At 41.0% G+C, this 22860-nt stretch overlaps 2 protein-coding genes across 10 annotated transcripts in view; one reads left to right on the top strand and one right to left on the bottom strand.

Annotated features, from left to right (window-relative positions):
• The window catches only part of DCUN1D3 (defective in cullin neddylation 1 domain containing 3), a 26024-nt gene extending 16359 nt beyond the window's left edge, over positions 1-9665 (bottom strand). Inside the window, exon 1 of one of the 3 annotated variants that reach the window (XM_032983768.2) lies at positions 9589-9665. The gene's annotated coding sequence lies outside the window, so the exon portion shown is untranslated. Of the gene's footprint in view, positions 1-8876; positions 8890-9200; positions 9221-9588 lie in introns of those variants that run through there. The other 2 variants (XM_032983769.2, XM_042798390.1) reach the window with 2 other exon arrangements.
• The window catches only part of LYRM1 (LYR motif containing 1), a 27745-nt gene continuing 14528 nt past the window's right edge, over positions 9644-22860 (top strand). For 2 of the 7 annotated variants that reach the window (XR_006165825.1, XR_006165824.1), the window contains exons 1-4: positions 9644-9839; positions 16990-17148; positions 18181-18273; positions 19928-20102. Coding sequence is in view for 4 of the 7 variants with exons in the window: in XM_032983775.2 (XP_032839666.2) it covers positions 9711-9839; positions 16990-17148; positions 18181-18273; positions 19928-20044 (498 nt within the window). In the remaining 3 variants the exon portion in view is untranslated. Of the gene's footprint in view, positions 9840-14549; positions 14656-16288; positions 16404-16989; positions 17149-18180; positions 18274-19927; positions 20268-22380; positions 22850-22860 lie in introns of those variants that run through there. The other 5 variants (XM_032983773.2, XR_006165823.1, XM_032983774.2 and 2 more) reach the window with 5 other exon arrangements.

Below are 22860 nucleotides of genomic sequence, written 5' to 3'. Positions count from 1 at the left end.
AACATGCTTCAAAACCCCTAGAAACTCTGGTGTGGTACTTTTGCCCATAAAACATGCACACAGTGCAAAACTATCTCCGTTGAACCATTTTTAGGCATTTACTAAAGATGGATAGTCTAAAAAGCCTGCTTCACTCTGGATTTATATTTTGTGCTTCCAAACCTCCTCTTCCAGACAAACAACATCCCCTTTGCCCCCCTCAACAGCCTCACAGCTCTTTAGCACACACTCGCACTGAAACGGCCGCCCTGTGCGGGTTGCCCAGCCACCAGCCAGTTTAAACGTGTACAGGAACAGAGGAGCTCCTGCCTCTCTCGTAGAGAAAGTACAAGCTTGGATTTCCTTCTATTTGACAATAGTATCCCATGAATTTCAAGAATTTAAGAAAATGTAACGTCTGGCACTTCTATGCTGATTTCTTTTGGTCCCCTGCAACTAAGTAATTCCTTTTATAACTCATTGGGGGAGGAAAGAAGAGACACAGGGCTATGTGCAGCCTCATTCCCCCAGGAGCCTGCTTAAATAGAAGAGAGGCAACATCTTACACTTCACATTTTAAAAACCATTGTCATGGCAACTTTATGCAACAAACTAACTACTTTTCAAACAGATCTGTATTTCTTTGGAAGAAATCTATGATCCACCAAATCTACATTTCCATTTGACTACAGCACATACTGGAAGCAAACACTCATTTCAAGTTCAAAAGAAGCAGAATCTGATGAAGTTCAGCCCTAATGAGCAAAAGCCAAACTTTTTCAGGTTGTTTGAAGTAGTTTCCACATTGGCTGACCTGTACACACACACTGTCTGGAGCCAGAAGTCAGAAATTTTAACATCTTTTAGAACTGTCAGCTACAATTCTTCCCCCATTCTTCCTACTTTTATTATACCAAGTTGCCCATTTCACCTTTTTTAAATTTTTAATGTAGTAGCAAGTGCAAACTCCTGTGACAACACAATTATGGAATGTGGAATAAAAAGTTAGCATGAGCTAGCAGTTACAAAAACAAGCTCTTCAAGTCTGTATTTAAAGGCTATCATAGCACAGCAATGTGTTGTGACTGACTTCATCCTAAATCATGCAAGGTGACTGCCGCAGGCATGGAAAGAAGCATCAACACTTTTGCAGCACAGGTTTTGATCCAGTCCTTGGGCCAGGGTTGCGAGGTATAGCTGTATGCTACAGTCACCAAGCATCCCTCCTGGCTGGTGCAGGAGGAGCGTCACGCTACAGTAACTCAGAAAACAGCCGGCATCATTCCTTAGCAATCCCACCCAGCAGTCCACTGGGAAAATAAATAAGTAACTGGTGTGCACCCTCAGGATTATGGAGACCTTTGTTTTGCTCACCTGCCTCCTTTTGCACCTGTGTCTGACTGCCTGCTGTGATTTTGGCTCTCCTAAGCACGGGTGCATGGAGGACCACAGTGCAGCACCACTGCCGTTAACAGCAGCTTTGCCAGGGGCAAGTGCTGATGGCCTTCTCACAAAAGGCAACTTTCTTTGCTTTTCTGTGGGGAATCAGTGAAGAATTAGTGACATCGTTTTCCTCTTTGGCTGGCAGAAATTGAGAGGATCAACTCTGCGTGTGGAAGATTTTACTGTGCAGCTAAGAGTTTCATACTACAGCACCAAAGCACTTGGTGCGTAAGTCTTAGAAGCATAAATGAAGCTTTGGTCAGCAAAGCCATCACGTTATGGAAACTGCTTATTTCAAGTCATAACCTGCAATGAAACTTTCTCAGCAAAAGCACTCCAACTCCAGCACAATGAGCACATTATGGGCCCTCATTAGCCCAGAAGATACCTCACCACATCCCCAACCAAGTGCTGTGCTAGCACTGGCCTGTCACACAGATCCGCTCCGCACCTCTGCTGCAGAAATACGTTTATGCGAAGTTACTTACAAGAAAGTCCAAAACCAGGGAAGTCCTGCTGTAATTAGTTAAAACGAATTATTAATTTGTCAGGCTTCCTGCAGTTCAAGCACCTTTCAATGAACTACAGCCAGGGTGATTCTGGGGGCATACAGATGGGAACTCTGTCAATCTGTTCCAAATCAGAATAGCAAACTATTTTTGATTAACCTCACTTTGAGCTTTGGAAACAAACTGGATTTAGAAACCTGATCAAACTGGGTAAAATTTGTCCCTACAGAACACACCTGCATCAGAGTAGAAGCCAGTTATACAGACACAAGAAAAGGTACCATGCAGTTTTGGCTGCCACTTGGCAGAAGTCTAAATGGCAGTCAATGGGAAAACCAAGACAGACAAAGGATGTTGGAAACCTGAAATGTGGACTTCCTTGAGAAAGACCATACTCTAAAGGCTTAACTAGTTTGTAAGGGAAGAGAGAGGCAGGTATAAAAATATGTTTAAAAAAACATTTGAGTAACACTAGATTCAGAAACTGCTTCACCATGTCCACAGTCCATAATGCTGGGCCAGCCCTCTGTGCCAAGAACCAGAGCTACCACCAAACCTTCTCCCAGAAGCAGCACCACAGTTGTCAGGAAGCAGGCAAAATCTCTTAAACAACCGCACCTCAACATGGTGTGCTGTCACTTCAAGTCCAGGGCTGGGATATCAAGGGAGATTTTTCTCTTCCAAGACTCTGGACAGAAGAAACCTGCTTTCTGCACTCTTGAAGAACACCCTACTAAGACACAGTGCATGACATCACATTTCATGTCCAAACTCCAACAAGTAGTCTTAAGAAAAAAATGGAATAGATGTTTTGAATCTGTAGTTCACTGTGTGCAGCTAATTATAAAAGATTAGCTTATGAAAATATGAATAATGTGAAAAATGATAGGGAAAGAGAAAGTAAAAGCACCTTACTACTTTTTCTCCTGGAAGACACATTCCTTAAGCAGCTTTTTCAGCAGACACACATGCATCATCCTGGAATCCCTCTCTCTCTTTTACACTCTCTAACCACACAATACCTTACTTACTGATTACTTCTCATTGTTTTCCCACCTGGCTCCATTAAAAAGTCTGAAATCCATTCCTATTATGTGCTTCATCCTACTTTATTAGGTAGGTGGGATGATTTGTTAGGATTATTGTATTTTCACAGAGCAAACCCAAGTCCGGTTAGCTAAATAGCATATAATCTTAGAAGGGTGCCTTCAGGTGCTTCTGTAATGTAAATAAATTAATGTACTAATTCACACAGCACCAGTACTTGTTTGGAGAAGTCTATTTAGGCTATGAGCAAGACAGTGGAGAAATCAAGACAGCCAAACGATGTGGCTGTTCAAGATCACGAGTTTTCAGTAAAGCTGAAACCAGAACCCCAACCAGATTCCATTCAGTTCCCTACCTCGTACATACTTAGACATGAACTCATTAATTTCACTGAACATAACTCAAACCCTGGATGAGTTTGAATCTCCCACCTTCAAAAAACAAAGATTTGGTTACTGAGCAATTAATCTCCATCCAATTAAAAACTATCAATCTTCCCCCTCTCCCCTGAGATCCTTGCCAAACATCATACAACTCTCAAGGCTCAGCACTTACAAAAAAGCAAATCACCATCTAATGAGGGTTTGTGGGGCTTTTTCCCTTTAAGGTGCACAGGGTTGTAAAAGAATAATCCTTCAGTATTTTTCCAGTGTATACTCTAACTTTTGCAGAACAGGACAGATCTCTAGCACTTTGGTGTGTATTATGATTAATTAAGGCAGCACATGCCAGGTGAAGAGCTACTCTGTGCTCAGACACAACTGGTTCACATCTCTACAGCAAAACTGCAGATTATGGGACCAACAGAAACCATGACCCTCAGATATTTGACACAGATGCATTCCACTGTAAGCATCTGTGCAACAGATATTTACCTTACTCTGTCTCAGTCAATTCTGTGAATGAATCTACGGAAAACTGCAACTATCCTGTAGCCAAACCAGAATAACTTTGAAAAACCACCTCGGTCTACAATCCACCCTGCAATAGAAAAAAACATTTACTTTTAAACTGAGCTAAGTGTGCACAGGTTTTCTTTTGCACCAAGTTCAGCTAGCAGACTTTACCTTGAAGCATCCAAGGCACCTTCATCCATTATGTTCAACTGAATATAATTCAGGTAGATATCGAATTATTTCTGTAATAATAAGATATGTTTTAAACTAATTGTAATAAGTGAATAACTTTTTATTACCTACTGCTCACAACAATGAAGAAAACACACCAATCATACAAAAAAAGGAAGTCCTTCGAGCAGCTCTGGTTAACAGCATCCTATCTCCAGCACAAAGTAGCTATGAGAATCGTGATCCATACAGCCACCTAACAGGGCGGCAAAGGGACAAGTCTAAAGACAAGAGCCAGACCACCTCCTAAGATCACTTCTGGCAGCAGATGCTCTTAAGGAGTTTACAGAAGGCACGCAAGCCATCTCAGTAAGTATAACACAGTTTACAGGCTGCCAGCCAAAAGAATCACTCATTTCATGCAGTTGTGTAGGAACTTCATTACCAGCTGACCAAGCAAATACTGGAATTATATTTAAGATATGTACAAAGAATTGTTCTAAGTGAAAGGACTGACATCTGAAAGTGCTCTAAGAGCATATGCTTGGATTTTTAAGCTTACTGCAGTTTTTAAAGCAAAAATACACAGTCACCTGCAGAGACCCTAGTTCTCTCTACTGATTTGAGTCCTGACTTCCCTATTACAGTGAACAACACTGACACTTCACACTGTACAAAGGATGCTGCAGTATTTAGATGTTAACTGTATCAACAGCTTCAAAGGAGCTCCTGTGAGTAATCGAACTTTGGTCATCAGTTATAATAACGACTCTCAGCTCTCCTTGAGAAGTCTGGTGGCAGCTTCAACCAAGACACATTTTGTTAACAAGTTTTCACATACCCTTGATTTCACTTGATGTCCTGTGTCTCACAAGAGATATAAGGTGTGTAGGTATCAATCCTGTGCTTCACAAGACATAATCACTGTTATATGCATCAGATCTTTGGCATTTCCAGACCGCCCATTTATGTGCTGATCCAGAGTACTCAAGGCTTTCTGTACAGACTCATTTGCAATGAAAATACTGAATAGTCAGCATATGACCAAAACCAAGTTCTAGGACATTTGTGTTTGTGAGTCTATTACTAAGCTACACACGCCTCCCATAATCACAGGCGTTAAGATGATTTTCCTCCCTCCCTTTCAATTTTAAAACAAAAGGATAAGATTGCATTATATGTTTCAAAGCTGCAGAAGGAAAAGTTGTATTACACTAAAAAATTTCAGACTAAAAACTAAAACCTGTCACTTTCTGCTACTACATGCATGCAAAAATAAGACTGGTATTTTTTGGGAGCACACGATTATTCTGGTTTAAAAAAGACCCACTTATGTTCACTAAATAGGAGAAGTGAGACAACAAATAACTATGACTGTCATACTGTCTTTGGCAGTCTGAGTTTCTGGGAATAACAAACTGTGACAGGAGGTCAGTAACAGCATTCTCACATTTTGCTAAGTAAGTTTTGTCTTTCACAAACCAGATGTCACAGACAGAACAGCATTTATAACTATTTTTTCTGAGACACTAGAAGATTATACTAGCACATTATCTTTACTGGAATCCTGTCTCACTACCTATGCTTTTGTTGGTTTATCTACAGTATTCCTACTTCTGTGAAAGAGTTATTTAATACACTTAAGTAGTCCCCTAACCATCACTCCTCCTTCTACTAGCAACACATTGCAATTAAATAACCTTTACCTAAAATCCAGATTTTCTGCTTCCTTCAAGATGCAGGCCATTGGACTGGAGAGCTGCCCCCCAAGACACATAGATAAGTGGTAACATAATGAGTCCAAACGGGTCAGTTCTCAGATTAGCTTTTAGGCAAGAAGCTTTGATTCACTTTCTTTTCCCCCATTTGCTGTGTTCTAGTTAACACCAAGATCAGAATGTAAAGACATCACTAAACTGTCACACCAAAGCCACATATGAGGAGAACCTCCTTATGTCACCATAAAGAACACTGGCATCTATGCAAGGGAAAGCAGAGCTTCCTTCTGTTTGCCAACCACCATCGATCGCCCCATGGGCTCTCAGACTTGTTCACCCACTGCCAGTTACCAATAACCAAGCAGTTCTACAAAACCTTCTCATGAAAGGGTGAAGTCAAGTGAACGATGGGAGCACGTCTGCAAGTCTTGGCTTTTCTGATCACTCCCTGGGAAGGCTTCAACTCAGATCTGTAATTACCTGACTCAAACTAGAGTCAAAAGGCGGGGAGAGAAGAGAGATAGCTGACTGTTTCAAAAGACACACTTGAGACAACTTACTGTGTAGAGGACACCGAAAAAAATAGCACACACAGTTTACTCGTGTCATATGTTTACAGGGGGTAAACTGCAGGTGGCTCTTTACCAGAAAGCAACATTTGCCTTGAACATTTGCCACAAAATTACTATTGTTTCAAGTCAAATTACTATGTCATTACTGCTGAATAATTTGAGTCAAGTATGCAATTAATCCATGTCACCAATACAGATAATCTGAAAAACATTACAGCCATTTAATCTAGTATTTTTTAAAGGAGGAAGAAGGAAGAGACAAAAGAAATTATTAGACTTCCAGTAACCAGAAGACAAAGCCTATTAGTCAGAGGCAAATAGAGAAAAGGAAGCCAGCCAGATAAGATGCAGACCCCTAGGGAGAAGCAGCCAGAGGGAAGCAGCCCAGTCAGGGAATGCTGATGAAGGCTGTTAAGGGGGTTCCTTCTTATCTTCTTGTGACTACCAAGTCCCTCAAGTGTTTACAGACTGTTCTTTCAGTCTCCCAAGAACTGTGGCTACCAATCCTGAGGATGAAAGGACAGACTGTTTTTCCAACATCCCATGCCTTTATTTTTACAGTCTCTTCTTACTCAGAGCAGAGTTTTCCTGTTACATTCACTACTACAGACCCATGTACCTAATGGAACAATAACATTGTTTCTGCACTTCGCAAATTCTTAAAAACTGCCACAACCCCACCACAATACATTTTATAGTGCTCCAAGGCTTTGAAATAAATTCATCAACACCTCACCAGCACCAATAAAGAAAACAGAGTGCTACAGTGTGGGACAGTTCTGAGCAGTACCTTGGGACTTGCACTCCTGCTGACTTGCAGCTGTGCGTCTCTTTATATCCAAACCACCTTTACATCGTTTTCTGCCATGAGGAAATGCAAGTTTAGAAGAGTTATGTCTATCCCCCATTCTTCCATCCCCTTTCCATCTACTTTATTTTCCACTGCCCCAGTACTTACACACGACATACAGGATTTTTTCCTGTTCCTTAAGCTGGATCAAAGAAAGCAGCAGAACCAAGCCTCTTCCTCATGCACAGGCAAATTTGCCAGAACAAGTCCCTTTGTCTTAGAAGCCTGTCAAATTGTCTGGCAGCCCCTCTTACTCAATATATACTTAACTTATTTCAGTGACAGTCTTCCAAAAGAGCTGTTCTTAGCTTTCTCTCAAACCCACCCCTTCACTTCATCTGATCACCTTTTTTTTAAATACAATTCACGCTAAATGGAAGCAAGATGTAATTATGAATGAATTTCCAAGATCAACAAATTATAAGACCTACTGACGCAAATCCGTTAGAATTTGCTATGAACACAACAACGTTCAATTCCAAAATAAAGCAAGAAATTGTGCAGAGAAGGTACCTAACCCAGCCTTAAAGATCCAGGAGCCGATTACAGACCACATGCAGGCTATCAGTCTCAAGATGAAAGCAATTTCAAAAGCATCACATTGAGCAGCCAAGTAGTATCAAAGCTGCAAGCTCCACCATTAATAGCTTTATGAAATTTTAAAAATATTATAATTCATGCCTGCATATAACTTATTAGGAAATAACCAGAATTTTAGAAATCAATACAAGAACTGATATTTGCCATAAGCTTGTAAAGCCAGTTGTACTTAGTAAATATAAACTAATTCAACACAGATCACAAGCTCTCCTCTTTCTGCTGATGTGCAGAAAATCTTTGCTTTAGACTGTATGCTGCCTTTCACGTAAAAGGTTATGACAATTTTCCACAGACCACTAGTGTACACCTGTGCAGGGAAGACTTTCAAGACAAACTACAGAACTGACAAGAACATGAAATATGACCTCTTTACTTTCACATACAATCTTAACCAAGGGATTACACTTCCTTTTCTGAGGATTATTTTATACCAGCAGTGTTCAGATGTGCTCGAGAAACACCAGTATTCAGGCATTCCCTCTTCCCATTGCTAGCCCAAATAAAACACTAATACCGTAGTTACATGTTAACTGTTTAACAAAGAGGCTCTTAAACAGATAATAACAACATAGAAGAGATGTCTTTTAATCAACTGTTCTCACAAGAAAAGACAAACCATGCAGCACAGCTGCAACTGCCAACGAGGCCCATCTGTAATTTTCAGAAAGGTAAGGCCATTCTGTGCTTTTTGTTTGTACAGCTATACCCCTTCTCTCAGAGCACTCAACCTACTACCCCTTTAAATTATGGAGCAGATATTACCATTTAAAAAAAAAAAAAAAAAGTTACCAGCTGTGGATCAATGCTGTTATTCTGATACTTGGCATCAGACCATTCAGTTATCAATGTAACATTCTGAAGGACAGCTTATCAGCAGTGTTAACTATTTAAAAGATAGTCAACAATTCTTTCCAGCAACCACAGCACTAATAGGAAAGGCATATTCTTTCAACCAATATTTGCTTGAAACACCGATTATGCAAGTTACACTTTAAGTTGTTATGAGTGGCTTATTAGTACCACCATAGCCCCAGAGAACAAGAGTGATTAACGCAGATTGCAGCGTTTGCAGGAAGGGTAAATGTACGTACTCAGGAGAGGGAGCAAAAGCTATAGTAAGAGAAGTGGCTGTGCAAAGGTGGTATGTTCAGATTACAAGAATCATCTTGAAAATAAATTGCTCTATATTTTCTCTCTCTTTTTCCTGAAAACACTATGAATATACATCTTCTAGCACTACACGTGTAAAGACTGGGCACGGATAGTTTTTGAACAAAGCAGCCGATCTCCTCAGCCCTAGGGGGAACGCGGTGCCGCACGCAGGGAGGTGATCTGTCGAGAAACGTTTTAGGATCTGCAGACGGCACACACCAAGATCAAAAAATAAGGGCGGAACAAAAAAAGTGAGCCAGCACCATGTCTTGGGGCAGCCGAGTTAGTGCCCGGCGAACTCAGCCCGGCTCGGCGGCACTCAGCGCTACGCGGCCGCTGCGCCGGCCTGCGCGGAGCGGGACCCCACGGACCCCAGCCGGAGCAGCCGCGGCACCGGGGGAGGCTCCGGCTGCCGGCCGGGCACGCCGGTACCCGCGGGCCGTCGCGGCGGCTGCCAGCCCCGGGGGCCGGGCGGGCTGGCGGCTCCGGGGGGGCCTCGCTGTGAGGGCGGCGCTGGGGGCCCCCAATGCCCAACCGGCCCTGGCAGGGCTGAGGGGCAGAGCGGCGGCCCCCGCCCCCACCGGGCCGAGCCCCCGGCGCGGCGCCCGCTGCCCGGCGCGGACGGGAAGAGACACGGTCCAATTCACTCACCTCCGCGGCTCCCGGCGAGACTGCCTCCCCCTCCCCGCATCACTTCCGGGGGTGAGCCGTCAGCTGGCGGCGGCGCAGCACGCCGCGCCATCACGTCAGGCGGCGTGCCCGACGCCGCACGCATGGTGAGGGCAGGGAACGGCAACGAGCCACCGCCTCCCTCGCCCACCGAAGCGGGGGGACGGGGCCTGACGGGGCGGAACCGCCGCAGGAAGGCGGGAAGCGGGGCCGCGGTGCGCTTCTTCCCGAAGGTAAAGCGTGGGGGTGGAGGATGGGCAAGCCGACACGCAGAGAAGATGGAGGGGAGAAGCTGGATGTTTGGGGGGTGGGGGTGGGTTGGCGGGGTTGGCCAACCCCCTGCGCTTCACGCGGTAGTTCCGACCGACTGCAGGGGCAGTGACGCCCCGGCCGCCAGGGGGCAGAAGGGCGCCCGTGCCTGCAACGCCCCCCGGCGGCCGGGCCGGTCTGGGGCAATGGCGGGGGGGCGGCCGACGCCATCTTAGCGCTGGCACCAGCCCTGTGCGAGGGGTCGCCGAGCCCTGCGGATACCCTGCTTTCACCCACAGTGCTACTGCTTGCCCTGGGCTGCGCAGCTTTCCCTGTGCCCGCCTAATTACACCAGTCGCTGCAGGAATGGCTGTGGGATGGCCTATCTCCCAGGCGGTGTGGAGAAGGTCCTGGGTGTATTGAGTCCTGACCCCCTCAGCTGGGCCTGCGGTGGCGGGAGACCTGGAGCTCACGCCGGGGAGGTGACCTCCCATCCCATCACCACCCGGCCTGCGGAGACTCTGAGGCAGACAGAGCGGCTCTTCCCCTGCCCCTGTGTTCCTCTGCCCTTGCACGGTCTGCGAGGCAGGAGGCCCCAAAGGCTTTTATATACACCATTCGGAAGAGTAGTGCAAATACTGCGTGAGGTTTTGTTGGTCAAACTCACTGGTTTGAATGGGATTCACACACTTGATTTATAAATTTTTTTTTGTGCCCTGCTATAGTTCTCAAATAGTGACTAAAAATCGCATCTGTCAGTGTCCTGGGACCGCAGTGTTTGGAAAGTGAAGCAGAAGGTTCATGAAATGTATTTTATTAAATGACCCACAGAACAAAGTAAGAAAGGGGGTAGGGAGGATTGTTTCTCTTCTAGCATTAATATTCATACCTGTTCTCGAGTTTGGGAGCATTTCCAATGCTGGGAAATACTTCTATTCATGCATTCAGTTGCATTTGGCTTGAAGCCAAGGTATGAATAAGGTGCATAAATCCATACTGAGTTTTGTGTCCATGTTGTTATATTTCTGTATGCTTCTATATTGTATAAATGAGGCCATGCAAGGATAGCTGAGACTTCATTTTCTGTACTAGATTTGTTGCACTGCATTAAAACCTCTTTCTCTGCTTGTAACTAATACAGAACTAAACACAAAGGAGGAGAAAATGGTTCTAAAGGTATGAAAGCATGAGAGACAGGGTTGCACATGACTAGAGACAAGTTTGTATTGCTTTAGAGTTTACCTGGACACTGTGTGCTTTTCAGGAGAAAACTAAGAAATATGTAAAGCAATATTTTTGTTTCCCCACCCCTTCTCCACACTCCAAGTCAGCATTTCTGTTCTTCTTGAGTCTACTATGGCACAGAAGGCACTCCCAGAGCAAGAGTCTGTATGTCCTACTAAAACCAGATAATGCTTCAACCACGTCAGACTAAGAAAATGAAAACTCGGTGATCAAGAGGGACTAGTTAAGGGTTTCCACTTTCATGTAAACAAATGAAGAGAATGTTGTAGATTCCTAATTTTCTGCAATTTCACTTCCTTGAAATTACATAGGAAAACCAGTGATAAAATCCAAGTCCTTGCTTTTACAATTTAATTATATTCTCCTTGCATGCAGTTTATTTTTTCTGATCAAAAGACCACTCCATATGTAAGAGAAAGCTTAAAAGAGATCCAAGTTCAGTCAGAAATCTGAGGCATGAATAGAATGGCAGACTTCTCATCCCAGCTGATGAACAGTGTAAACACAAAGACTTAGTGAGGCTGGTTCAGAGGTGTTGATCAGTGTTTCAGATCAGGGTAGGTTTCAGATCACTTCAATTTGCCATCAGAAATATACTGGTATGACAAAATCTAAAACCATGTGAAAGTCACCTTGCTTTCAGATATTACTGAATAATTTGATTCAGTAACTTGGTTCTTTTTCACCAAATCTGCATAGATTTATGATTGCAGCTTGTAGATCAAAACAGTGAGAAATAATTGGGAGTCAGATTAATTCTTAATGGAAATGTCTTGAAATTTACAGCCTTCCGTCACTGGTAGAAATGTGGATGTAACACCATCGTGGAAGGATATGATCTTTCATTTTAGTTGTTTTTCACCATGTGGAGATGGAATATTTTAGCTGTAATTTGAACTTTTGCTATGATTTGGTTTTGGCTGAATCTTAAAAATGCATGAATCAAGAATGAAAATCAAATTAAGTTTTCGCTCTGCTAGGCACATACTGCAGCCACATGTAGTTGATGTTTGCAGGGTACTAGCTGTCACAGGCCTCTAAGTCATGGATTTGAGTAGAAGAAGATAAAATTACTTTTGTGGAAACTGGATTTTAAAATTTAATATCATTGGAAAGTATGTGACCTGCCCAGCTATCACAGGGATCTGTGACCCCTTCTCTTCTCCCTGGGCCACAGGAACTCAGTTTCAGTTGTTGACCCTCAAGGAAATGACAGACCAAATTCATTGCTGCCTTAAGAACTGCAGGCTCATTTTGGCAGACTTGCACAAAAGATGAATACAGATTACTGACCTCTAGTTGCTGTGGATAGCTGTGAAAGGAATGATTGATTATCTGTTGCATTAGCAGCAGGAGAGAGACTGCAGGTCACTCTTTAGCTAAGTGGTATAATTTAGCTCTTTAAAAAAAAAATAATCCAGATATGCAGGTTTTGCATCACTTTAAATAAATGTTAGCCAAAGAGTGCATTTGAAAATATAAGACACAGATTGTCATACAGGCAGCAGCTGATGGATGTTCCATACTATAATGTTGATACACTATACTTTTTGTGTCATTTATTTCCATAACAGCAATGTGATCATAGCTTGATTCATAAGACAATCAGCACAGCAGTTTGTCACTGTGTCCTTAGGACTCCTTGCCAGTAGCAAACCAGCTGTCAAATAGAAGTTTTGTTGCTCCTAAGTAAAACATTTCACATCTGAGAAGTTCAAAGCCGCTTTTTCAAGTTATTTCACTAAGAGTTCTGTTGCCCATCATCTCCTCCCCCTTAGCAAATATGGTTTCAGCATCAGCACTAACTGTGTGTTACTAATGCATGCCCTAGTTAGCTGGAATGCAAAAGAAGAAATCTGTTGTTTTAAAATATCCTTTTTTTCCCTATGGACTATTACTTTCACCCTTTGTTTCTAAAATCCTCTATGTACTTGATGCTGGCAGATTTTAATGTTTAAATTGAGTAGCTAATGCTTGACTTGGAAAGAAAGAATGAAATAAAATAGACTTACAACTTCAGCAAAGGAGCTGTGCAGATAGGAGGAGAGTGCTGGACACGAGTTCTTAGCTGGGAAGCAGCTGTAATTTAGCTGCTTGTATCTTCATGCAGCTTGCCTTCTGTCCTAACTTTGCTTTGACAGTGCACTATTGGGGTCACTTTACATTGCAGTTGACAGCTTCCTTTCCTTATTTTTATATAAACTTTTAATTCTAATCAAACCTGCAAATAGCAAAAGATGACTGGTGTTTCACTGACTATTCAGATTATTGAACTTTTGGGTCAATCACCTAAAAATCCAAAGGAATGTGTGTTTGTTTCCTGAAAACTTTTTCTAAGAAAAACTTACTACATTTTGTAGTCTAAAAGATTATTTGTTTTAATTAACAATGGAAAAAGTTTGCATCTTCATCATGCAGTAACTCATTAACTGCTGATGCCTCCTTTGCAAATTTGGATACAATGGGATATTTCATGTGCTTGATCTGCATGTTGATAACAGGAGTTTGCATGTAGATCAAAAGAACGATACAAGCCTGTATTGTCAGAATCCTGCCACAGCATCCAGCAAATGCTTATTTGGAAGTCAACACTTGGCTTCCCTCCAAAAGCTTAATTCTAACAATCAGCTCAAAACCTGCCTGCAACCTACCACTTTTCCCATTGATAAGTTTGTGCATACAGACCTACCTTTGAACTCTCCCAGTTTGTTTTGTTGTAGTAAACACCTGAAATTTGCTCAGCTAATACAATAGCCCTGTACTTTTTGACAAAAACCCCTGTGGTTAACCTCTGTGGGCTGCATTCTGCAATGAAATGAAGGGCGGTAGAAGTTAAACAATGGGTGTGACTACCACAAGACGAGTGCTAGTGGGAAGGTGGTGTAACATCCACTTAGCATTCCAGAGATGGGAAATATAATTATGATTTAAATGCCGAAGATGTAAGTTGCAAGATGAGTAACTACAAGGACATGAAAGCCTCCCTTATCTTCCCTTCTGTCCCACTCAGAATCATTTTGCACACCCACAAAACTAATACAAGTAATGTCACTTGACAAAATTACACCTGATACATGACTTGTACTGTCACTTACATTTCTGTTGGTGTGGGCTCTGTTTATACCAAAGAAAAAAATTCCAATCTGATTTACAACATTTTAAGTTGGAAGTAATTTTGTTCTCAGTGGAATTATTTCCTATTTACACTCCCAATCAGATCAGAATCTGACCCAGGCTTTGAATTTTGTCCTATTTGCTCCCATCCTTTCCCATGATAGATAAGGGTCCTCTGTATATGAAGGGTTCCTCACATCTTTATTTATGTATCTTCACAGAAATGGTTTATGAGCAGGTGTGTAATGTTAGAAATTGTTGACTGAATGAGCCATGGAAGCAGCTGGATGCTGAGTATGTATGAAAAGCTGCTTAATGTCTTTTACATCATCTAGCATATGTGGGAAGGAGAGCAATAATGCAAAAATGCAACCCATGCCTGGAGGAGGGGCTACACAGTTCCGTATCAATTCGAACACCGAGAAATAAAAGAGAGAAAACGTAAGTTCTAGGTGGGGGTGTGTAAGCAACTACTGGGGGGAAAAAAATGTTGGTTCTAAACTTTTAAACAAAATCTTTATAAACAGATTCTTGGTATGTTTAAAATCCAAAAGCAACAGGTGTGATTACAGCTCTGTGCAAAGGGCATGCACTGTCCCAAGCTGTGGCCTTGGAAATTGTCTGATGCATAGATCGGAATTTAAACCTGTATTTTAAACATTTTTTCCCCTGACATTATTCCTCTTATTTTCTTTATGGATTACATTAAAAGCTGAAAATTTCTAGTGCAGTACTACCTTTTATTAGCTGTCAGCAGGGAACAAAGAGTATTACCAGTTCCACCAAAGGTGACACCTTCAAATAAAAGCAGAGGGCTGAGAACAGGAGGGGCTCTATGCAAGAACGTCATTTGGGACTCAGCTTATGCTAGGTCAGCCCTTGTAATTGAACTGTTTATTTTCTGTACAAAATATGTGACACAAGGAAGCAATGATTTTTCCAGTACATGTACATGCATAGCTTCATGTATGACTAATTTTATTGTCTGAAATGGAGCTGTAGAGTGGATAAAGTGAGGTATTTATTCCAATGTGGTTGATGAGACGGTACTACCTAGCTATTTTATTGTGGATATTTGTTTCCTAGCAATACCATAACCGTATGCTAGAAATACTTTCTGCTAGGTAGAAAGCATAATTTTAATATCTGGGGAAAAATATATATGATTGATTAAACACTAAAAAATAAAAACGTCCTGTCTTAAGAATCAGAGAAAACCAGTTTTATGTCACTAACAGAGTTCATGAAACAACAGAAAGTCTTTAGATCATAGCAACAGTTAAGACGAAAAAGGCTAAGATCTAATAGTTCGGGATGTTTTAGCAAAAAGAACCGTGGGCCAAATCCTGTCTTGAAGTTAGCATCTGTAATTCCAATTTGGGTGAGGAAAAGACGGTGCGACTGTCTGAAGCCACAGGAGGACAGTACAGAAATAGTAGCGGAGGTGACCTGCTGCGGTAGAGGCAGCCACTTGAGAACTGTATGGCCTCTGGTTCAAAACCCTCTTCTGCTCTCCACAGTAACAGGAACTGCCACAGACTGCAAGGAGATGAGCGATGGCTATAGTGCCAATCTGCAGTAGTTCAGGTGCATGCATGAGGAAGCAGCTTTTCCTCTATCACTGAGGGAGAGAGTGCTCCCTCCAGAGGGCAGTTCAGGCTGGCTGAATTACCCTGCTACAAATTGTCCTCCGGAGGAGCTATTCCCAGTTCACAGGTCTGATTCCAGGATAGATTCAGCCACAGTAACTAGAGCTCCAGGTTGGCAAATGAATCCTGAGACAGTCAGAAAATGTCCTGTCCTTGACACTTGTTCCTCACTGTATCCATATAGTTACTTTGCAGTGCTGCTGCATCTTCCTTTTAGACAGTAAGGTACCTTTGACAGTTGCACTGTCCCTAAAGCAGAAGTCATTGTTTCTGCAAATCTAATCCATGTCAGAAGTGTTGTTATTCCAGTAGTGGATTTGTCTCAGGGATATTTGTGGTCTGGCACAAAATAGTGTCACCACTTAAATGATAAAATACTCATTTACATAGAATAAGAATAGGATTTCATTTTTAATTTCTGACAGAGATTCTTGTCGCACCTGGAGGCTGATTCACTGGGCTCAGCAGGTACACAGCTCTGAAAATCAAGACATTCAGGACTTCCCTAAATACACAGCCTGCCTCTCCTGCAGTGCTTAGGTAAAATAGCTTTCATCACCTTTTCATCATATCAATCTCCACCTGAATCATTCTGTACTGTAGTGGTATCACAAATAAGCTTCTCAGCCTCTGAAACCTATCCTGGTCTTCAGCAGTATCATGGTGGTTTTATCATATATTTTATTCACAGATTTCAAGGTGCTTTGCAAAGATAGGGTCAGCATTGGTATGACAATTTCACAGGAAGGGGGATGCTCAGAGTTTTGGTGACTTGCCCAACATCTGTTGCAAAATAGCAGTGAAACACAACCTGGGCATTTTTGTACCAGGCTTGTGATTCAGCAAAGCACTAAAGCAAGTGCTTAACTTCATACTGGAGCTCAAACTCTTTGAATGGAGACAGATTTAAGTATCAGTTCAAGTACTCTGCTGGACTGGGTCTTCAGCTTTCAACAGCTAATTATTGTTTACAGCTATTTCAGGTTTTTTTCATATTTCAGAATATCGTTAGATGGTGGAAATATTTTTAAACTAATTCAATGGTGTGAAAAAGTGTACTGCTTACTGGCCTTTTAGCAACTCAGATGTTCATGCATATGTTTGGAGTTTTGTGTTGCTTTTTTAGATGACATCAGTTACTCGACAAGAAGTTCTTGGCCTTTACCGCAAGATATTCCAAATAGCCAAAAAATGGCAGTCGGCATCAGGACAGATAGAAGAAACTATTAAAGAGAAAGAGTACATTAAAAATGAAGCCAGAACATTATTCCGAAAAAACAAAAATGTGAGTGTCCTTACAGTTTTGAATTTTTTCTCCTCTTGCTCTTTGCACTGTCTCAGTGATTGGTTAGGATATGAATGTAAGAGTTGATTTCCCAAAATTTCCTTCAGCTTAAATGCTGGTGTATTCGGTTTGTACTTTAAATTTCAACCCTGAAGTAGCAATAAGAAAACTCAAACAATTTCAGCTCTTCATTAACTACTGTAGAAGTCTAAAAAGTCCAGAGCTTCCGCTAAAAAAATGACAAGAAAAAAATAAATTCCAAAGGTAGACTGCCTATGTAATTGAAGCAGCTTTTGATCTTTTAGAAAGCCAGCTAAGTGTATCAATACCCATGCAATGGCAGAGAGCTCAGTAGCTTCTTACACTTCTTTTTTTTTTATTTTCAAAGCAGTAATTACTGGCACTTCTTTTAAAAGAAGCACTTGAGGTTTTTATCTTACAGAAGAAATTTCAAACCCCTTTAGAAAGGGGCAATACAGACTCCATGGTAATCAAAGGTCCTTCTTGTAATTCAAGATCACAATACTTACATCCCATTTTGGTCTGGGACTAAACTGAAGTAATGCAAAATCAAAAAATGAATTAAAGTCACAATTTACCCACATTTCTGACTTCAAAAGGAGTTTCTGGATAGGATGATAGCAGAATGTAGACCAAAGAGTCTATTCCCTTCTCCTCTAGCTACTTTGTGGAGTGATGAATGGGAAGTGTGGGGTTTTTTATGGATGTATTTGTACTTTACATGTGTATTGTCTTTTTACAGAGAAAAATACCATGCTTGGGTAAAAATCTCCTTGTATAGCCTCAGTTGTGACAGCCTCTGGGCCTTAATATCCAGTGCCATCAAGTCCAGAACTGTTGATTAAGGCAAATACTAATGTTACCTTTTATGGATGTGAAAAATACAATAATCGTATCCTTGGGATTGCCATAAAAAGCTAAAGAAAGTCATGTGGGTGTGCATCATTTATGCTTGAGCTTCCAATTGCTAGTTGCTGTACTTGTACAAAACAGTTGTTTGTATGATCTTAGGTAACAGATCCAAAGTTGATTAAGCAGTGTATAGAAGAATGTGAGGCAAGAATAGAAATTGGACTTCACTATAACATCCCCTACCCAAGACCTGTGAGTATAAATCTAGTCACAAATTCTTCAGCTCTACCCACTCAACTATCACTGGACAATAAAACCATAAGTTCACATCACTGTCAGCACACTGCATTTTTAGATAAGCTGGTATTTAAATGCTATGCTAAATCAGAGACAAATAAGCCAAATGTGTATTTTAATGTTCTTCATCTATCTTCTTTTATTGTAAATTGGCTAGTTTCTTCTCAAAATAAGGTATCAAAGCCTAAATGGAGTTGCATGAGCTAAATTCCCAAAGCCTGTGAATATTTAGACGGTCTTGTCAGACCAATGACTGTAGAAAGAAGACAGTAATGGAATCAAATCTGTTAATCTTTTCCACATAATAAAAGAGTAAAAATACTTAATTACATCTGCCATAGATACAGTAATTTTCATAGCCTACACTACTGGTAACTATTCTGGTCATAAATCAGGTCTTACAAAGCACTTGCCAATGAGGTGCTTCTTTTCCCCTGTTCCTAGAGAAAAACATGTCCAAGATTACTGAAGTGCTGGAAGTTGCAGTAATGTCTTCTATTGCACCATTCAATATAGTTTCTTCACTGTGCAGTGACTTTTGTCTGTAATCATTTATGCTGCCTCCCATAGAGACTTCCTCTCTACTCCTGTTGATTAGTTTATATTTTCACATCTGTAGTTTCCTTATCAAGGCAGTCATGGTCAGAAATAAATTGTATCTAGATCAGATGCTTGCCTAGAATATGGTCACTGTTAGCATCTGTTTCACATACAGCTTTTTCTTTTTCTCCAGTATACAGAATAACAATGCACATCTGGCAAACAGTGATCCTACAAATGGACTTAAAATGTATGCTCTGCAGTGGTTTCAAAACCCCAGAGGATCAGTCCTAGATCAGCTCTCTAAGACAACCTATATGATCGTTATTTTTCAGATTCTAGAAATATCTATTGCTGCTTTAGTCAGTGCTTTTACTACTATTTGCACCTAAACATCTATCTTACAGGATGACAGCCTCAGCAACAATAACATCTGACTGCTAACACCTACATTTTTCAATCACTTAGGGGGGATATAGCTGCATGACTCCCACTAACAGTCTTATGAAATATAAAGACTTTGTCAATCAAAGGAAGAGCCTGTCACCTATTGCTCCTTCTGCTTGTGGAGTCAATGACATTGATTGTGCATTTTAATATGGTATATATAATCATGACAATAAGAAGGCAGTCTTTCAATGCATACAGTTTGGGGTTATTTTGTGACTTGTTAGGTAGCTATGAATAAAGCACACATTGCTTTAAGACATCTACTCAGGAATTTTTAGAGTTTTCTAGGTGTTACTGTTCTGGAACATTTTCAGCAGTCCTATTTCAACAAGTATTTTATCATTACAGTCTGGTATCAAGCTACAAAAAAAGGTTACAAAAGCCTAAAATATATAGGATTTTAATAAACACAACATTTGGGGCCTGAAAGTTACACCTCTAATCACTCCTCAGAGAGGGCTCCTCCTAGAAATCTAATAACCTGATTCGAGGCACTACAGTTGCCCTCTTCAAAGTGTGAAGAAATATTTAAAACTTAGTGAAACCTAGTCTGTATATATGCTGCCTTTTTCTTGTAGCTTCTCGATTTGCACCTAACTGGTAGGATTTTCTTTTCCAGATCCATCTGCCTCCTATGGGTCTTGCCCATAAACAAGGCCGTATGTTGCGACACCAGGAAAAGTTAAGGAAGATTTCTAAGCCAATATACCTGAAATCCCATGATGAAGTTTCATAACCCATCGTTTAAGATTTGATGTCTAATCACATCATTTAAACTGTGGACTACAATCCAGGTGGTTTGTGCTTACAACTGTGAATTAAGCTGTTTTGGTCACTTGGTCACACATTTCCTGAGGCCAGAAAGCTAACTGATACATTGCATATGATGGATAAGGTTGGTCTAGTATTTATTACATTTCAACCACTGACTCATCAATAAAAGTAACACTTTTCAAGGAGTAAGGTGTGATACGAAGATTACTTTGACAGCAAGATAAATTATATCAAGTTTTCAAACTGTTTAGCAGGGTTCTCTGGTGGTTTGAGGATTATATATGCTCAGTTGTGATTCAAGGCAGTGCCTTGTGTATGGGTCAGCAAAAATCAAGAAAGTTCCCAAGAATCAAGCAGACACTGTGCCTCCAGAACTTCCAAATGCAAGTGGGAATGCAAGTGGGAATACAGTGACTGCATCACACAGCTGCACTTTTTCCTCTCTTGTCCCTGGAGGAATATTCCAGTTTCACGGTATCCTTATGGTGAAATATTGTCTAAATGGACAGTAGCAAAGAGACAGCAGTAATGCCACCACTCCCTCTTTTTCCTTTATGCAAACTGCAGAGGAGTGGCCTAGAGCCTCTATGTCAGCTTTTTTTCCCCATTCCTTTGGAGAGGGTGTGGATGTGAAATGTGAAGTTTGGAATGCCATTACACAACTCAGAGTAAAACATTCCAGTGTTGGGTTCCTTAGGTTCCCACATATGGACTGACTGAAAACTCTCCTTTCAGGGTATCACTATGGGAGCAAACTTAAGATGCTTTGGCTGCCTTCACTGTGCATTTTTACATGGTTAGCTTTTCAACATAATCAGCACACTGGCTTCCTCAACAATTATTTTAGTACTAGGTTTTAACTCTTACATTACGGGCAGAACCCCAACTTTATTAAAAGAAAGTATATACAACTACCTCTTTAGTCTCTTAAGCTTGAGGGGTATTTCTGTTTCATAGGTGCCTCGAGATTGGAAGTGAAACTTCCCCCTCATTGGCCACCAATTGTTTTGGCTCCTTTTCGGTCCTCTGGCTTTACCAGGCTGTTTACAAATTCCCTTCCAGAGAGTTATTGGGGCCTTCTCTTTTTCAAGCTAGAAATACCAATGAAACCAAGCTGTGGACAAAAGCCACGTTGTGCTGGGAAACTACATAAGCACAGCCCACCGATGCTTTAAGGACAGAAGTTAATGGTGGCAAAAAAGCAAATTTGAAAAATGCAATGATATTACTTCTTATTAAAGTGGGAAAAAACAATGAAATCTTATTTTCTAAGCTCTTCAACTTATCCTTAACTCTCCAAGCCCTCACAGATAACGGCAAAGAAATATTCTTGTCTACCTTAAAAATAAAACTGGTCATGTGCAGAACAGAATGACAGTTCCTCCCCCAAGAATGTAAGAGTGAAAAAAAAATACAAGCAAATGAGAAAATACAAGGAAACAATGGGGAGAGTAAGTCAGCGTGACAGGTACTGGCTAGCCCAATTTCTCACTACCTTTTATGGCTCCAGTCCACAAAGGTACCTATTCTCATATAATTATTTCCTGGGAATGCCTCATGTGGGAAGTAACATGTAAAATGCCTGTCAGTGGGAGCTTTGCAAATTTACTGCTGCCAGGAAGACACAAAACAAAACTCCTTTAGCCTAGGAAAAGAGGGATGGAATAAAGACAGTAAAAAATAACATAATTATACACACTGCTTAATCCTTCATTGAAATAAGTCCAAATACAGTCTTTTCCTATCATCATTATCATACACCAGTGTAGAGATGTGTCAACTCAGCCAAACCAAAATGTGTAGAGAAGGGTTTTGAATGGAAGCTTAGGCTCATTCTTTGTCATTAAACTATCATTCGATTCTTTTTAATTGTTAAAATTCACGTGGCTAGTAAAAGTACTGATACTGTGACTCAGCAGGTGAATAAACAGCTATGTAAATGAGCAATCTAAATTTACTGTCTGTATTATAATCACAACTCTTTCCCGAGCACATACTGTAAGATGTAGATTATTTCAAAATAACATTCCTAAAATTACAGAAGATTTACACCAAATAGAAATAACGGTATGAGTTTATTTCTGAAGGGAAATATAACTAAGCAATTTTCAAAAGGCTCAAGTAGCCTTAAGTTACTCAAATGAGTATCTACTTGCTTAGCTGAAAAACCAGTAGGTTGACCAGCAGTAACAGCATCACATTATTTGAGATGATTTAAAATGCTAGATACTGCATTCATTTTTCAAAATAAGTGTTTGACAAGTTATTAACTAGTGCCTGATCCTCAATACTTTCCAGCACCAGAAGGCAAAGACTAAAATTTGCTAAAACCTCAGGTTGTTCAGCTACAGGAAAGATTAGATCAGTTCTTTTTTCAAGTCTGGAGAGCAAATCCCTTCTTTCGCAGCTGTATGGAAAAGAGAATCTGCCTTAGAGCTCTTTGGTTTTGGAGGTCAAACTGGCAAACTACCATTTTGAGGGAATTTCATAAAAAAAAGTTTCATCTGCAACCTAGTCCAGCGGGTAGGCAGACATCTCAACGGGTACTCACTGTATTAAATTCCAGGGCTGTCAAGAAGTATCCCAATGATGGGACAATGTTATTCTTACACATTAATTTTACTTGCAAAAGATGCTGTCCTAAAATGCCTCCTGAGTTCTCAAGTTTGTAATGCACTGGATTCAACCAGTCAGTATACACTCTGTCCTGTACTTTCTTAACTTTGTCTTACTCCTCTTCCAGTAAATACTGTCTCTTTCAAATTTGTCACACTGGTC

The sequence above is a fragment of the Tyto alba genome, unplaced genomic scaffold, assembly GCF_018691265.1.
Source record: "Tyto alba isolate M040663 unplaced genomic scaffold, T.alba_DEE_v4.0 Super-Scaffold_28, whole genome shotgun sequence".
Classification (NCBI taxonomy): Eukaryota; Metazoa; Chordata; class Aves; order Strigiformes; family Tytonidae; genus Tyto; species Tyto alba.
This window is presented reverse-complemented; position numbering and strand designations above follow the sequence as displayed.